The sequence below is a fragment of the Brienomyrus brachyistius genome, unplaced genomic scaffold (assembly GCF_023856365.1).
Source record: "Brienomyrus brachyistius isolate T26 unplaced genomic scaffold, BBRACH_0.4 scaffold53, whole genome shotgun sequence".
In the NCBI taxonomy this organism is placed as follows: domain Eukaryota; kingdom Metazoa; phylum Chordata; class Actinopteri; order Osteoglossiformes; family Mormyridae; genus Brienomyrus; species Brienomyrus brachyistius.
In genome coordinates this window covers 463447-476863 of record NW_026042328.1, presented here as the reverse complement: position 1 = coordinate 476863, position 13417 = coordinate 463447, and the positions used below count along the sequence as shown (strand labels likewise).

The following is a 13417-nucleotide window of genomic DNA, read 5'->3' as shown; positions in this document are numbered from 1 at the left end:
CTGCTCTGTAGGTGTGTCACACATGAGTGTGAGTCTTGGGGTGTGGTCGTCTGCTCTGTAGGTGTGTCACGCATGAGTGTGAGTCTTGGGGTGTGGTCGTCTGCTCTGTAGGTGTGTCACACATGAGTGTGTGTCTTGGGGTGTGGGCATCTGCTGTGCAGGTGTGTCACGCATGAGTGTGAGTCTTGGGGTGTGGTCATCTGCTCTGTAGGTGTGTCATACATGAGTGTGAGTCTTGGGGTGTGGTCGTCTGCTCTGTAGGTGTGCCATATATGAGTGTGAGTCTTGGGGTGTGGGCATCTGCTCTGCAGGTGTCATATATGAGTGTGTGTCTTGGGGTGTGGTCGTCTGCTCTGTAGGTATGTCATACATGAGTGTGAGTCTTGGGGTGTGGTTGTCTGCTCTGTAGGTGTGTCACGCATGAGTGTGAGTCTTGGGGTGTGGTCGTCTGCTCTGTAGGTGTGTCACGTATGAGTGTGAGTCTTGGGGTGTGGTCGTCTGCTCTGTAGGTGTGTCACACATGAGTGTGAGTCTTGGGGTGTGGTCGTCTGCTCTGTAGGTGTGTCACGCATGAGTGTGAGTCTTGGGGTGTGGTCGTCTGCTCTGTAGCATGTCACGCATGAGTGTGAGTCTTGGGGTGTGGTCGTCTGCTCTGTAGGTGTGTCACACATGAGTGTGAGTCTTGGGGTGTGGTCGTCTGCTCAGTAGCGTGTCACGCATGAGTGTGAGTCTTGGGGTGTGGTTGTCTGCTCTAGGTGTGTCACGTATGAGTGTGAGTCTTGGGGTGTGGTCGTCTGCTCTATAGGTGTGTCACACATGAGTGTGAGTCTTGGGGTGTGGTCGTCTGCTCAGTAGGTGTGTCACGCATGAGTGTGAGTCTTGGGGTGTGGTCGTCTGCTCTGTAGCGTGTCACGCATGAGTGTGAGTCTTGGGGTGTGGTTGTCTGCTCTAGGTGTGTCACGTATGAGTGTGAGTCTTGGGGTGTGGTCGTCTGCTCTATAGGTGTGTCACACATGAGTGTGAGTCTTGGGGTGTGGTCGTCTGCTCTGTAGGTGTGTCACACATGAGTGTGAGTCTTGGGGTGTGGTCGTCTGCTCTGTAGGTGTGTCACACATGAGTGTGAGTCTTGGGGTGTGGTCGTCTGCTCTGTAGGTGTGTCACACATGAGTGTGAGTCTTGGGGTGTGGGGGTCTGCTCTGTAGGTGTGTCACACATGAGTGTGAGTCTTGGGGTGTGGTCGTCTGCGCTGTAATCTTGGATTTCCTGTTCACCCTCAGCACTGACATAAATGCTGGGAGCTTCTGGAGGTCCATGCAGAGAGGCTGTATAAGGAAACATGAGACAGTAGCTGGGAGGTCCCTGGCCACCACTCAGCATGCTAAAGCACAGTGTGATTGCTGCTTAACGCGAGGCTATACCGCATTAGCATCTCGTTACCCTCCGCATGTCGTCGATTAAATCCCATTCATTAGCCCTTAGAGGGATGCCTGAGTGGGGTCTCCTTCCCAGGATCTCTGCTTTATGTGTTGCTCTTGGCTCTAACGCCTTGAGTTAACAGCAGGCGTAAAGGCCAAGGGTGCGGTTTATGGCGTTTGTTTGCTGCCTCCTGGAGTGGCTGTGAATGCCCGTCTCTTACTGAAGTGAAGAGTTTGGGGAAGTGCTCAGCTTCCAGCTGCTGTTATCGTCAGTCCTCTAACAGACCTAAAATAATGCTTACAATAGCAGTCATTGGTATAACAACCATAATAGTACTAGTACTTGTTTAGCCTTTTTACAGAGGTGTTCAGCTTGTACCCACTTTTGGATTGGGATAGTTTTTCTTTAAGCTGAATCAGTGTGACTGATTTCTTAATAGTGGTAAAACCAAGAAGAGCCTGAGTGGATTTCATAGCAGGCAGACATACTCAGACCTGGCAGGAGTACCATAGAGCTTCTACTGTATGCCTGGGATTTCACTCCAGAAGGATTAGCTGGCCCTGGCTGGTGGCTTCCCTATGGAATCCTCTGCTTAATTACACCAGTCTTTATGTTGACGGCTGAATGATATATTGTAACAAATATACCTTCAAAGACATCTGAGAGATTTAGGAAATCATTATCAACTGTGGTTTCTTGTTCATGTCAAACTCCCAGTGGATAGAAGCTTTGCCTTTCGCAGAAGCTTAACTGTGATCCGCACACAGATCAGTACCAGTGTGCTGACTCTGCACTGAACTGCTACTTTAAAAAATAAGAATAAATGAAGGTCACTGATATTAAAGAACAGCTTTTTTATTTCTAAGCTAAATTTGAACTTCAAATTGGACAATAGGCCAATATTAACTTTAACACCTTACATATATAAGTATAAATATACAAAACTTTCCACAGCAACGCCCTGGTGTCGGAATTCTTTGGAATGAACCACAGGCACACTTTAGTCTGTTTAGGTTCCGGCATTTTAACGGTGTTTATGGTAGCTATTACCTAACAGTAGGCATCTGCTGACATCAGGGCAAGCATAACACTAACTAGTGCTAGCACACGAGGTTCACTTAGCACCAGAAAGCTGTTCAAATATGAAATACGGCATGTTGGACCTGGGTTTCGGTACCCGGTCCAAGCTGAGAGCGCAGCTGTTCCCCTTCTCCTTCTGGCAGCAGAGCACCAAAGACCTTTCTAAAGGCTGCTCCTCTCATCTTTTCTCCTGCTCATTTTGGGGGCCCCTGGGATTCACCCATTGGGCAGAGATGACACTCCTATGCTTTGCAGTAAGCCCCGCCCTTTTAAAGCACCTTCGGTATGACAGGTGAGATGCTTCTCTCTGTAGTGTGTCCCTCAGGACTGGGGCAGGGACCAATGGCAGGATTAGGACCGGTTCTCCTCCACTGGGCTGCATTCCTTCCAGCATGCTGATGATTGCGGTTCCTCATTAAGTTCTGTTCCCTTTTAGAGACGCACCGTTCCTTGGTTGTCCTTCCTTTGAAGGCTGCGATGTGTAGAAGTTTCTCCCAAGACCAGCCGAGCTCTAGCCTGGCTCCAGGCCACTTGCTGGCTTTGGACACTCCAGTGTGCGTAGAAAGCAGGACCTGATCCGGCTAATGCCGATTCTCTCTCCCTGCAGGCTAGAGCACACCTACTTCTGTAGACACTTTGCCCAGGTATTAATCTGTAGTCTTAACACTCAACAGCTGGAAACAGATCCCAGAGGTCAGAATACTGCTTTGCCAGTCCACTGGTTCCACTTTCTAAAGTATAATGGATTCTACAATATTTGTTTTGCTCTGTCCAGTTTTACATTCGATTTGCTCAAATAATGTACTGATGCTAATAAGGCTGACTTTGTGTGACCTGAATTTCTGCAGACCTCCTTGAGTTTCATGTTTTCACCACCAACACAGCTATGAGGGCTACTGTGAAAGGGTGATCTTATTAAGGCTAAAGTTTCACCAGATCAGGAGAGATGTGTGCGCTTATCCTTCTCTTAAACAGCAAACCCTCGTCTATACAGGATGCTGGCTGCTTACAGTCTTTGTTGTGGGAAGCAGACAGGCAGATCAAGGATTAAATGTTGAACTGAAAAGCACTTATAAAATTAAATGTCATCCTATCTGTTAATTATGCTCATTGGTGGTTTCAGTGGGTTTTAATGGCCTATTTAATGAGAATATTCATACATTTAATTTGGGACAGACCTGCCTTTATTAAATTGGGTGGGGAAGCACATAAAGCGTGTGCAGGGAAAACAGGGCGTGTGACCGCCGTGCTCCTCTAACACACCGCGAACGACTTATAATGGACAAACAAGCATCTAAACTGTCCTATAACTCTATGGGGAGGAGCGGGCGGATGGGCAGGGGCGTCACCAACATGGCAGTGAGGCTTACTGGGAGGCGGGGGCGTCACGGTGATGAGGGTTACTGGGAGGCGGGGGCGTCACGGCGATGAGGGTTACTGGGAGGCGGGGGCGTCACGGCGATGAGGGTTACTGGGAGGCGGGGGCGTCACGGCGATGAGGGTTACTGGGAGGCGGGGGCGTCACGGCGATGAGGGTTAATGGGAGGCGGGGGCGTCACGGCGATGAGGGTTACTGGGAGGCGGGGGCGTCACGGCGATGAGGGTTACTGGGAGGCGGGGGGCGTCACGGCGATGAGGGTTACTGTTTGCACTGTGCCTGATGACTCCTCCGATGACATTGACACTCTCTGGCTGTCCCTTTCTGCAGTGTACAAGGAGCTGACGCCGGCAATGGCATACGTGTGTTTATCCCCGACATCGGCATGTTCCTGGCAGGGCTGGCCTCCTGGCTGCTCTGCCGCAGCCTCGCCCAGAAAGCGCCCATGGAGGACATGGCCCAGGACAACGCTGACTTTGAGGCAGATGACCAGGTGAGCCAATCCTGTCTCTCATCACAGGTGCTTCACCCAGTCCAGGCTACAGTCATTGGATGTTAAAAAAGGAATTGAGGCCTGGCAGTGTGGCTGGCCGTGGGGGGCAGTATAGCAGACAATGCTGTTATTATGCTGTTTTGTTTCTTCATTATGGCACACAGTTTCTCAGCTTAACCATTCCTCAGATGTTGCCACATAGATATTTACCAGTAAAGGCTTTTAAAGTTTTGTGGCATCTAATTTCTTTTCAAGGATTTTTTTCAGTTTTATGGTTTGGACTGAACACCAGTCCAATGGAAATTCAATGGTTGCAATTAAAAATTTCCTTAAATTAAAATAGATTTTTTTAGTGCGCTAAATTCAGTGAAACACATTCATGCTTGATAAGTGGGTAATCAAAGACCCAAATCCTCATCAAAGCAATAATACCATTGTGTATTCTTCAGTGAAAGCAGTGCTAATGTTTAAATTATTTACAAAACAAAAATATAGCAGTGCTGTATACAGTCATGGCCAAAAATATTGGCAGCCCTGCATTTATGTCAGAAAAAGCACCACTTCTCCCAGAAGATTGTTGCAGTTAGAAATGTTTTGGTATTGTCACGTTTATTTCTTTTGTTGGCACTGGAAGCACACAAGTAAGCAGAGGAAAAACAGCGAATCTGAGACATTCCACACAAAATTATTGGCACCCTCAACTTAACACTTGGTATCACACCCTTTGGAATAAATAACTGATTTTAATCACTTTCTGCAACAAACAATGAGCCTTCTACATCTCTGTACTGGAATTTTGAACCACTCCTCCTTTGCCAGCTGCTCCAGGTCTCAGATTTGAAGGGTTCCTTCTCCTGCTGTTTTTAGATCTCTCCACGGCTGCTCTATGGGATTTAGATCTGGACTCATTGCTGGCCACTGCAGAACTCTCCAGCGCTTTGTCTTAAACCATTTCTGGGTGCTTTTTGAAGTTTACTTTGGGTCATTGTCCTGCTGTAAGACCCATGACCTCTGACTGAGACCCAGCTTTTTGACACTGGGCCCTACATTGCGCCCCAGAATTCTTTGGTAGTCTTCAGATTTCATAATACCATGCAAGCAGTCCAGACTACCAGTGCCTGAAGCAGCAAAGCAACCCCGGAACATCAGTGAACCTCCTCCATGTTTGACTGTAGGGACCGTGATCTTTTCTTTGAAGACTTCTTTGTTTTCGGTAAACAGTAGAATGACGTGCTTTACCGAAAAGCTCTCTTTTGTCTCATCTGTCCAAAGGATGTTCTCCCAGAAGGATTGTGGCTTCCACAGATAAGTTTTAGCAAACTCCAATCTGGCTTTTTTATGTTTCTGTGTCAGCAGTGGGGTCCTCCTGGGTCTCCTGCCATAGCGTCCCTTTTCATTCAGATGGTGACGGATAGTGCGAGCTGACATTGTTGTACCCTGTGCCTGCAGGTCAGCTTGAATTTGTTTGGTAGTTGATTTGAACAATTCTTCACATTTCACAATTCTTCCATTCTTTACAATGATGCACATTTTGGTTTTCAAATCCTCAGACAATTCTTTGCTCTTCTTGCAATTCTTTCTTTTCTCCATGCATGTGTGGCACACAGACATTCAAAAACTGGTTGCAAATGGGAATTTCCATCTTGCTAGCATCTGTTAATTGCTACAGGTGAATTGAAAGGAGCATCACATGCTTGAAATACAATTATTTATTACAATTCTGATAAGGTGCCAATAATAATGTCCAGGCCATTTTTGACGTTTTGTGTGGAATGTCCCGGATTCGCTGTTTTTTCCTCTGCTTACTTGTGTGCTTCCAGTGCCAACAAAAGAAATAAACGTGACAATACCAAAGCATTTGTGACAATACTAAAGCAACCGCAACAATCTTCTGGGAGAAGTGGTGCATTTTCTGACATAAATGCAGGGCTGCCAATATTTTTTGCCATGACTGTATGTATGCATAAATCCAAGGCACCGTGAGGAAGACCTTACATTTTCACTTGGAATAAGGTGGAGTTACATGGGAGGTGGGCTGTTGTGAAACTCCAAACATGAGGGCTGTTTGCCTTGCTGAGGAATCTTTATTTTTATGCCTTGGGCAGACGTTTGTATTTTTGGAAGTTGTTTTGGACCTGGCAGATGGACCTGCAAGTTCACAGTTGGTGACTTTTTAGCCTTTTGGCATTATTTTTATCTGTGATGTGCTCCTTCACTGCCCAGCTGCATCTCCTCAGCCGATGCTGGGCTTTGTTGGATGGTTTGACTCTGAGTTCTTGGCTTGGTGGTTCAACATTCAGGCATCAGTTGCTCTAAGCTGGAAGCTGTTGACGTTTGGAGCCCTTCGCAGTTGTCTTGCCTGCGGCCCCCCCGATGCGGCTGGCGGTGGGACACCTTACCACATGCTTGGGATCCTTCTGAGGAATGCAGTCTTCCTTCCATCTGCTCCAGAACACTTTCAGGACAGAAAGGCAGAAGTTCTAACTTAGTGAGCCAGAGTTCCTCACCTGTCTGTTAATCTTCAGAGGAACCATATGGGCCCCCTGTTCTTTAGAAGGGGGTGGCCTACCTCACTCCCTCCCCAGGCTCCTCCCCTGAGCCAGTAGTGCTGTCTGTGACCCTATGCCCTTTATGGGGGGGCTACTGGATAGCTGGCTAACCTTCACCCACTCCGTGACTTGGCTAAATGAAACCACGCATCTCGCTGGACCATTTCCTCCTTAAATTGAAAAGACCTTAAAGAGATAAATGTGGTTTAACTGACAAACAAGAATCAAATTAAGAATTTCACTGAGTTCTGCAGACAAAAGGATGTATAAAACAAGCTTCCTTATCAGCACATCACCAGAAAGGCTCTTCTGGAATGTTCACTAGCTGTGTTAGCAAGAAAACCTGGCATTATTCAAATTCAGATAGCTCTCCGATGGATGCAGGAGAGTACAACACCTTTGCCATCTGAGGGACGCTGCATGTATGAGTGAGGCCCAGTATGTCGCTGTGATGGTATCATACTCATTCTTCTTCACCTTCTGTGCAATCTTCTCCAGTGGACAAGGCCTATGATTTGCCTGTGGCAGCATCATCTTATGTTTGCTGGGTTTCAAGGCAGAAGCAGGTGGAGTGGAAAGCTTTGGATGGATGGAGCTGTGCACATCAGCTCTGAGAGAGGACTTCAAAGACTTTGTGTCTCATGGCACCCCAGTTACTCTCCATGGTGCTGAATTGTGGGGCACTTCCTACGACAATGAGATATGCTGACTCATAATCAATATGTACCAGCTGGACCTGAGGTCTCTGGTGCACGACAAAAGGCTCGTGATGCAGCTAAATCTGACTTTAATGGTTATATCTGAATTTACCTTGAGAAACGTCACTTAGTATGAAGGACTGCTGGTGAAAACTGGGGCCTCGTGGGAGTGAGGAGAACTATGTCTTCTACTGACTGATACTGGTGTGCAGCACCATGCCTGAAGTGAGGGGAACCAGGCCTGGTGCTTGGGGTGGGTGATGGCCCTGAGGGCCACGCTGGTGTACAGCACCATGCCTGGAGTGAGGAGAACCGGGCCTGGTGCTCGGGGTGGGTGATGGCCCTGAGGGCCACGCTGGTGTACAGCACCATGCCTGGAGTGAGGAGAACTGGGCCTGGTGCTCGGGGTGGGTGATGGCCCTGAGGGCCACGCTGGTGTACAGCACCATGCCTGGAGTGAGGAGAACTGGGCCTGGTGCTCGGGGTGGGTGATGGCCCTGAGGGCCACGCTGGTGTGCAGCACCATGCCTGGAGTGAGAAGAACCGGGCCTGGTGCTCGGGGTGGGCGATGGCCCTGAGGGCGACGCTGGTGCACAGCACCATGCCTGGAGTGAGGAGAACCGGGCCTGGTGCTCGGGGTGGGCGATGGCCCTGAGGGCGACGCTGGTGCATAGCACCATGCCTGGAGTGAGGAGAACCGGGCCTGGTGCTCGGGGTGGGCGATGGCCCTGAGGGCGACGCTGGTGCACAGCACCATGTCTGGAGTGAAGAGAACCGGGCCTGGTGCTCGGGGTGGGCGATGGCCCTGAGGGCGACGCTGGTGCACAGCACCATGTCTGGAGTGAGGAGAACTTGAATGCATATGTCTTTATCAGCTGGTGTGCAGCACTATGCCTGTTTGTAATCATCAGGAGGAGCAGGAGAAGGTGGAGATGGATGGAGACATCCTTCTGGAGGAAGACTTCGAGGCGGGGGCAGAATGCGAAGAGGATGATGAAGAACTCGAGGAAGAGGAGGAGGAGCAGGAGGAGAGCCGGAAGATGAAAATCCTGCGCATGGTGGCGGAGGTGGCGTCCAGAGTGAAGGAGATCATAGGCAACCTGATCAGCACGGCTGGCCAAGTGGTCGTCACCATCCTGCTGGGCACGACCGGTGAGTGGCTGCTGTTCTCCGCAGAGTTCAAGTCGGCAGTGTACATACACGGATTTTACTCATGCTCCATTGTTTACATCTATTCATTACAATTTTTTTGTTACTTTTTTGTTTTTAGCTATAGTAATCATAATTAATAAATTGATTGATGGGCTAATTAGTCCAAATGCTTAGGCAACTATAGTATGTAGCGTCATAGTTATGAAAGGTGGAGATCCTGGGGCTGACTGCAGTCCTTCCTTCTTCGGTGTCCTTATATCCTGATACACCTTCAGGCATCATGCTGCCATCACTGACCTCAGCCGTCTACTTCCTGGTCTTCCTGGGCCTGTGCACCTGGTGGTCTCTGTGCCGCAGCTTTGACCCGCTCATCTTCAGCTGCCTGTGCGTGCTCATGACCATCTTCAGCGCAGGCCACCTGATCGTTTTGTACATGTATCAGCTGCAATTCTTCCAGGAGGCCATCCCGGCCAACGACACCTACCCGAGGTGAGCCCTTTGCCGTGACGCTACTGTGACTCTCTGGGCTGTTACTGCTAGTGTGGGAGCTAGCAAGAGTGCCCTGCCCTTCAATTGGGGGGACGGCTTGCAGCTCTGCCCTAGGGACCTGTCATTCTGACACAGCTGGTTTCAGTCAGCTCCTCTGTGCACACACTCACTGGGAGGGGGGCACCCATTAGTGTCTGACAAAACACTTGAAATGAAATTAGTTTAAATGACGGTGTTAATCAAGCGGCTTGGAGGGAGGAGGGGGCAGCCCTTGACAGCCAGCTGGGCCACTGGAGGCCTTACTGAGCAGCCAACGAGCCAAGTTCTGGCGAACATCTGTACACAGATTTTGTAAGGCATCGGGGTCGGCGCACATCTATACACAGGTTTTGTATGGCGTCGGGATCGTCGCACATCTATACACAGGATTTGTATGGCATCGGGGTCGGCGCACATCTATACACAGGTTTTGTATGGCGTCGGGATCGTCACACATCTATACACAGGATTTGTATGGCATCGGGGTCGGCGCACATCTATACACAGGTTTTGTATGGAGTCGGGATCGGTGCACATCTGTGCACAGGTTTTGTAAGGCATCGGGATCGTCGCACATCTATACACAGGTTTTGTATGGCATTGGGGTCGGCGCACATCTATACACAGGTTTTGTATGGCGTCGGGATCGTCGCACATCTATACCCAGTTTTTTTAAGGCATCGGGATCGGCGCACATCTATACACAGGTTTTGTATGGCGTCGGGATCGGAGCACATCTATACACAGGTTTTGTAAGGCATGGGGATCGGCGCACATCTATACACAGGTTTTGTATGGCGTCGGGATCGGCGCACATCTATACACAGGTTTTGTATGGCGTCGGGATCGGCGCACATCTATACACAGGTTTTGTATGGCGTCGGGATCGGCGCTCATCTATACACAGGTTTTGTAAGGCATGGGGATCGGCGCACATCTGTACACAGGTTTTGTAAGGCGTCGGGATCGGCGCACATCTGTACACAGGTTTTGTAAGGCATCGGGATCGGCGCACATCTTGCACAGGTTTTGTAAGGCATCGGGATCGGCGCACATCTGTACACTGGTTTTGTAAGGCATTGGGATCGGCGCACATCTATACACAGGTTTTGTATGGCGTCGGGATCGGCGCACATCTATACACAGGTTTTGTATGGCGTCGGGATCGGCGCACATCTATACACAGGTTTTGTATGGCGTCGGGATCGGCGCACGTCTATACACAGGTTTTGTATGGCGTCGGGATCGGCGCACATCTATACACAGGTTTTGTATGGCGTCGGGATCGGCGCACATCTATACACAGGTTTTGTATGGCGTCGGGATCGGCGCACATCTGTACACAGGTTTTGTATGGCGTCGGGATCGGCGCACATCTGTACACAGGTTTTGTAAGGCGTCGGGATCGGTGCACATCTGTGCATATCGCTGCATATCTATAAACAGGTTGCATGAGGCGCGGGGATGGCCACACATCTGTGAATATGTTGTGTGAGGAGTGGAGATCCTTGCACATCTGTTCGCAGGTTTTGTAAGGCATGGGGATCGGCGCACAACTGTACACAGGTTTTGTAAGGCGTCGGGATCGGCGCACATCTGTACACAGGTTTTGTAAGGCATCGGGATCGGCGCACATCTTGCACAGGTTTTGTAAGGCATCGGGATCGGCGCACATCTGTGCACAGGTTTTGTAAGGCATCGGGATCGGCGCACATCTGTACACTGGTTTTGTATGGCATTGGGATCGGCGCACATCTATACACAGGTTTTGTATGGCGTCGGGATCGGCGCACATCTATACACAGGTTTTGTATGGCGTCGGGATCGGCGCACATCTATACACAGGTTTTGTATGGCGTCGGGATCGGCGCACGTCTATACACAGGTTTTGTATGGCGTCGCGATCGGCGCACATCTATACACAGGTTTTGTATGGCGTCGGGATCGGCGCACATCTATACACAGGTTTTGTATGGCGTCGGGATCGGCGCACATCTGTACACAGGTTTTGTATGGCGTCGGGATCGGCGCACATCTGTACACAGGTTTTGTAAGGCGTCGGGATCGGTGCACATCTGTGCATATCGCTGCATATCTATAAACAGGTTGCATGAGGCGCGGGGATGGCCACACATCTGTGAATATGTTGTGTGAGGAGTGGAGATCCTTGCACATCTGTTCGCAGGTTTTGTAAGGCATGGGGATCGGCGCACAACTGTAAACAGGTTGCGTGAGGCCAAGGATCCCTGCACATCTGTAAAGTGTGAGGAGCAGAAATCCCGGCACATCTGTATGCAGTTTTCGTGAAGTGAAAGGATTCGTGTTCACAGGTTTCATGCGGCATGGAGATCTCTGCATATCTGTACACAGGTTTTGTGAGGTGCAGGGATCACTGCATATCTGCACACAGGTTTTATGAGCTGCAGGGATCACTGCATATCTATACACAGGTTTTGTGAGGTGCAGGGATCGCTGCATATCTATGCACAGGTTTTGTGAGGTGCAGGGATCGCTGCATATCTGTACACAGGTTTTGTGAGGTGCAGGGATCGCTGCATATCTATGCACAGGTTTTGTGAGGTGCAGGGATCGCTGCATATCTATGCACAGGTTTTGTGAGGTGCAGGGATCACTGCATATCTGCACACAGGTTTTGTGAGGTGCAGGGATCACTGCATATCTGTACACAGGTTTTGTGAGTTGCAGGGATCACTGCATATCTATCTAGACAATATTAGATTTATGTAGTATTATGCCCCCTGGATAACTATTTTCAGATGATTTTACAAATGCTAGAAGTAAAAAAGGTACTGTACTGTGACAACAAATTGCAAACATTCTGAAATGCATTTGTCTTTCTGTATCAGTATAGCTTCACTTTAATCTGAATAGTTTTGTGTATGTGTGGCAGGGGTGGATGGGGGGGCTGTCATAATGATGTCATGATGTTCACATTAGCCTCTGGATCAACTTGTTACCAAACTGGAAGTTTAGCACCAGTGGCAGGGCAGCTGCACCAGGAAGCACCCCTTCCCCCACTCTTACCCCTCCCCAGGGTCAGAGGGTGTTGGGCTGACAGAGAACTGCCAGTCGTTAAGAATAGGCATGTGTTTTTCAGTTATGTCCTCAGAAACAAGAGCGGTACATTTTTCTTGGCTGTTGTGACTCTGAGTTTCCTAACGCTTATGGGTGGTGGGTTCGATCGTGACGCTGCCGTCTGCAGCTCTCCTTGCACTTACTCACGCGGCATTCTTCAGGGTGTCCTAGCTCCTGCCCACTGGCTGGAGATGCATTACGCCTGTACCGCGCCTGTGCCGCAGCTGTACTGCGCCTGCACTGTATGCTGCTGTGCAGACAGCCGTCCACATGCTCGTGATTCGCAGTGCCGGTTATCGCTGTGAGATGCATGGCTCTTGGTCCCATCTCGGGGGGCTGCGTGATGCTGGGACATTGTCTGCCGTCTTGGGCCACATTGCTGTTAAGTCCTGCCCTTGACTTCTTGAGATGGTATTGATTTAGCCTGCTCTAATTCGGCCCTCTTGGAGCGGAGCCCTGTCCAAGGCCATTACGCCTTTATATAGGCTGCTTGGATGACCCTCATTTCCTTTAGGTCTCCTTACGCACTCAGAAGGGGCCTGGGTGCTGCGTCTGAGTTACAGCTCTGATAATGCTGCACACAAGCGAAAAGGACCTTCATTGCATTCCTGCCGCGCACACAAAACCTTCGTTATTTTGGAAACGGCTTTCCTGCATTAGGAGACCTTAATGCTCGGAGAAGGCAAGGCATGGCTTCTCTGCTAGAATTTATTTTGGAAACATATTTGTGGCATATGTGTGGTTCAGTAATATATTGTTTTAAATAAATCATTTTTTTCTGGGATTGTGTGAATCGTTTTGTTTATTGGTCTTTGATTTCGTTGTTGGACTACTTGCAGATTTTGAATAGACTTTGTGGACTTTCCCTTTGTACGTGGAGAAATCGCTGCATGAAGCGTCCCTAAAACACAGTGCAGAATATGACTCCTGGCCTAGAGATAAAAGCTCTTGCTGGCGGCAGGCTCGGGTCCGGGTGGGATGGGGGGTTTACTGCCTTTTCAGCACCTTAATCAGCTGCTGACGAGGA

General features: G+C 49.4%; 1 protein-coding gene across 4 annotated transcripts in view; it reads left to right on the top strand.

The window, feature by feature from the left end:
* LOC125723965 (piezo-type mechanosensitive ion channel component 2) overlaps window positions 1–13417 on the top strand; it is a 111406-nt gene that overhangs the window by 51957 nt on the left and 46032 nt on the right. For all 4 annotated transcript variants that reach the window (XM_049000756.1, XM_049000758.1, XM_049000757.1 and 1 more), the window contains exons 5-7: window positions 4205–4367; window positions 8526–8766; window positions 9042–9255. In XM_049000756.1, coding sequence (XP_048856713.1) covers window positions 4205–4367; window positions 8526–8766; window positions 9042–9255 — 618 coding nt within the window. The remainder of the gene's footprint in view (window positions 1–4204; window positions 4368–8525; window positions 8767–9041; window positions 9256–13417) is intronic.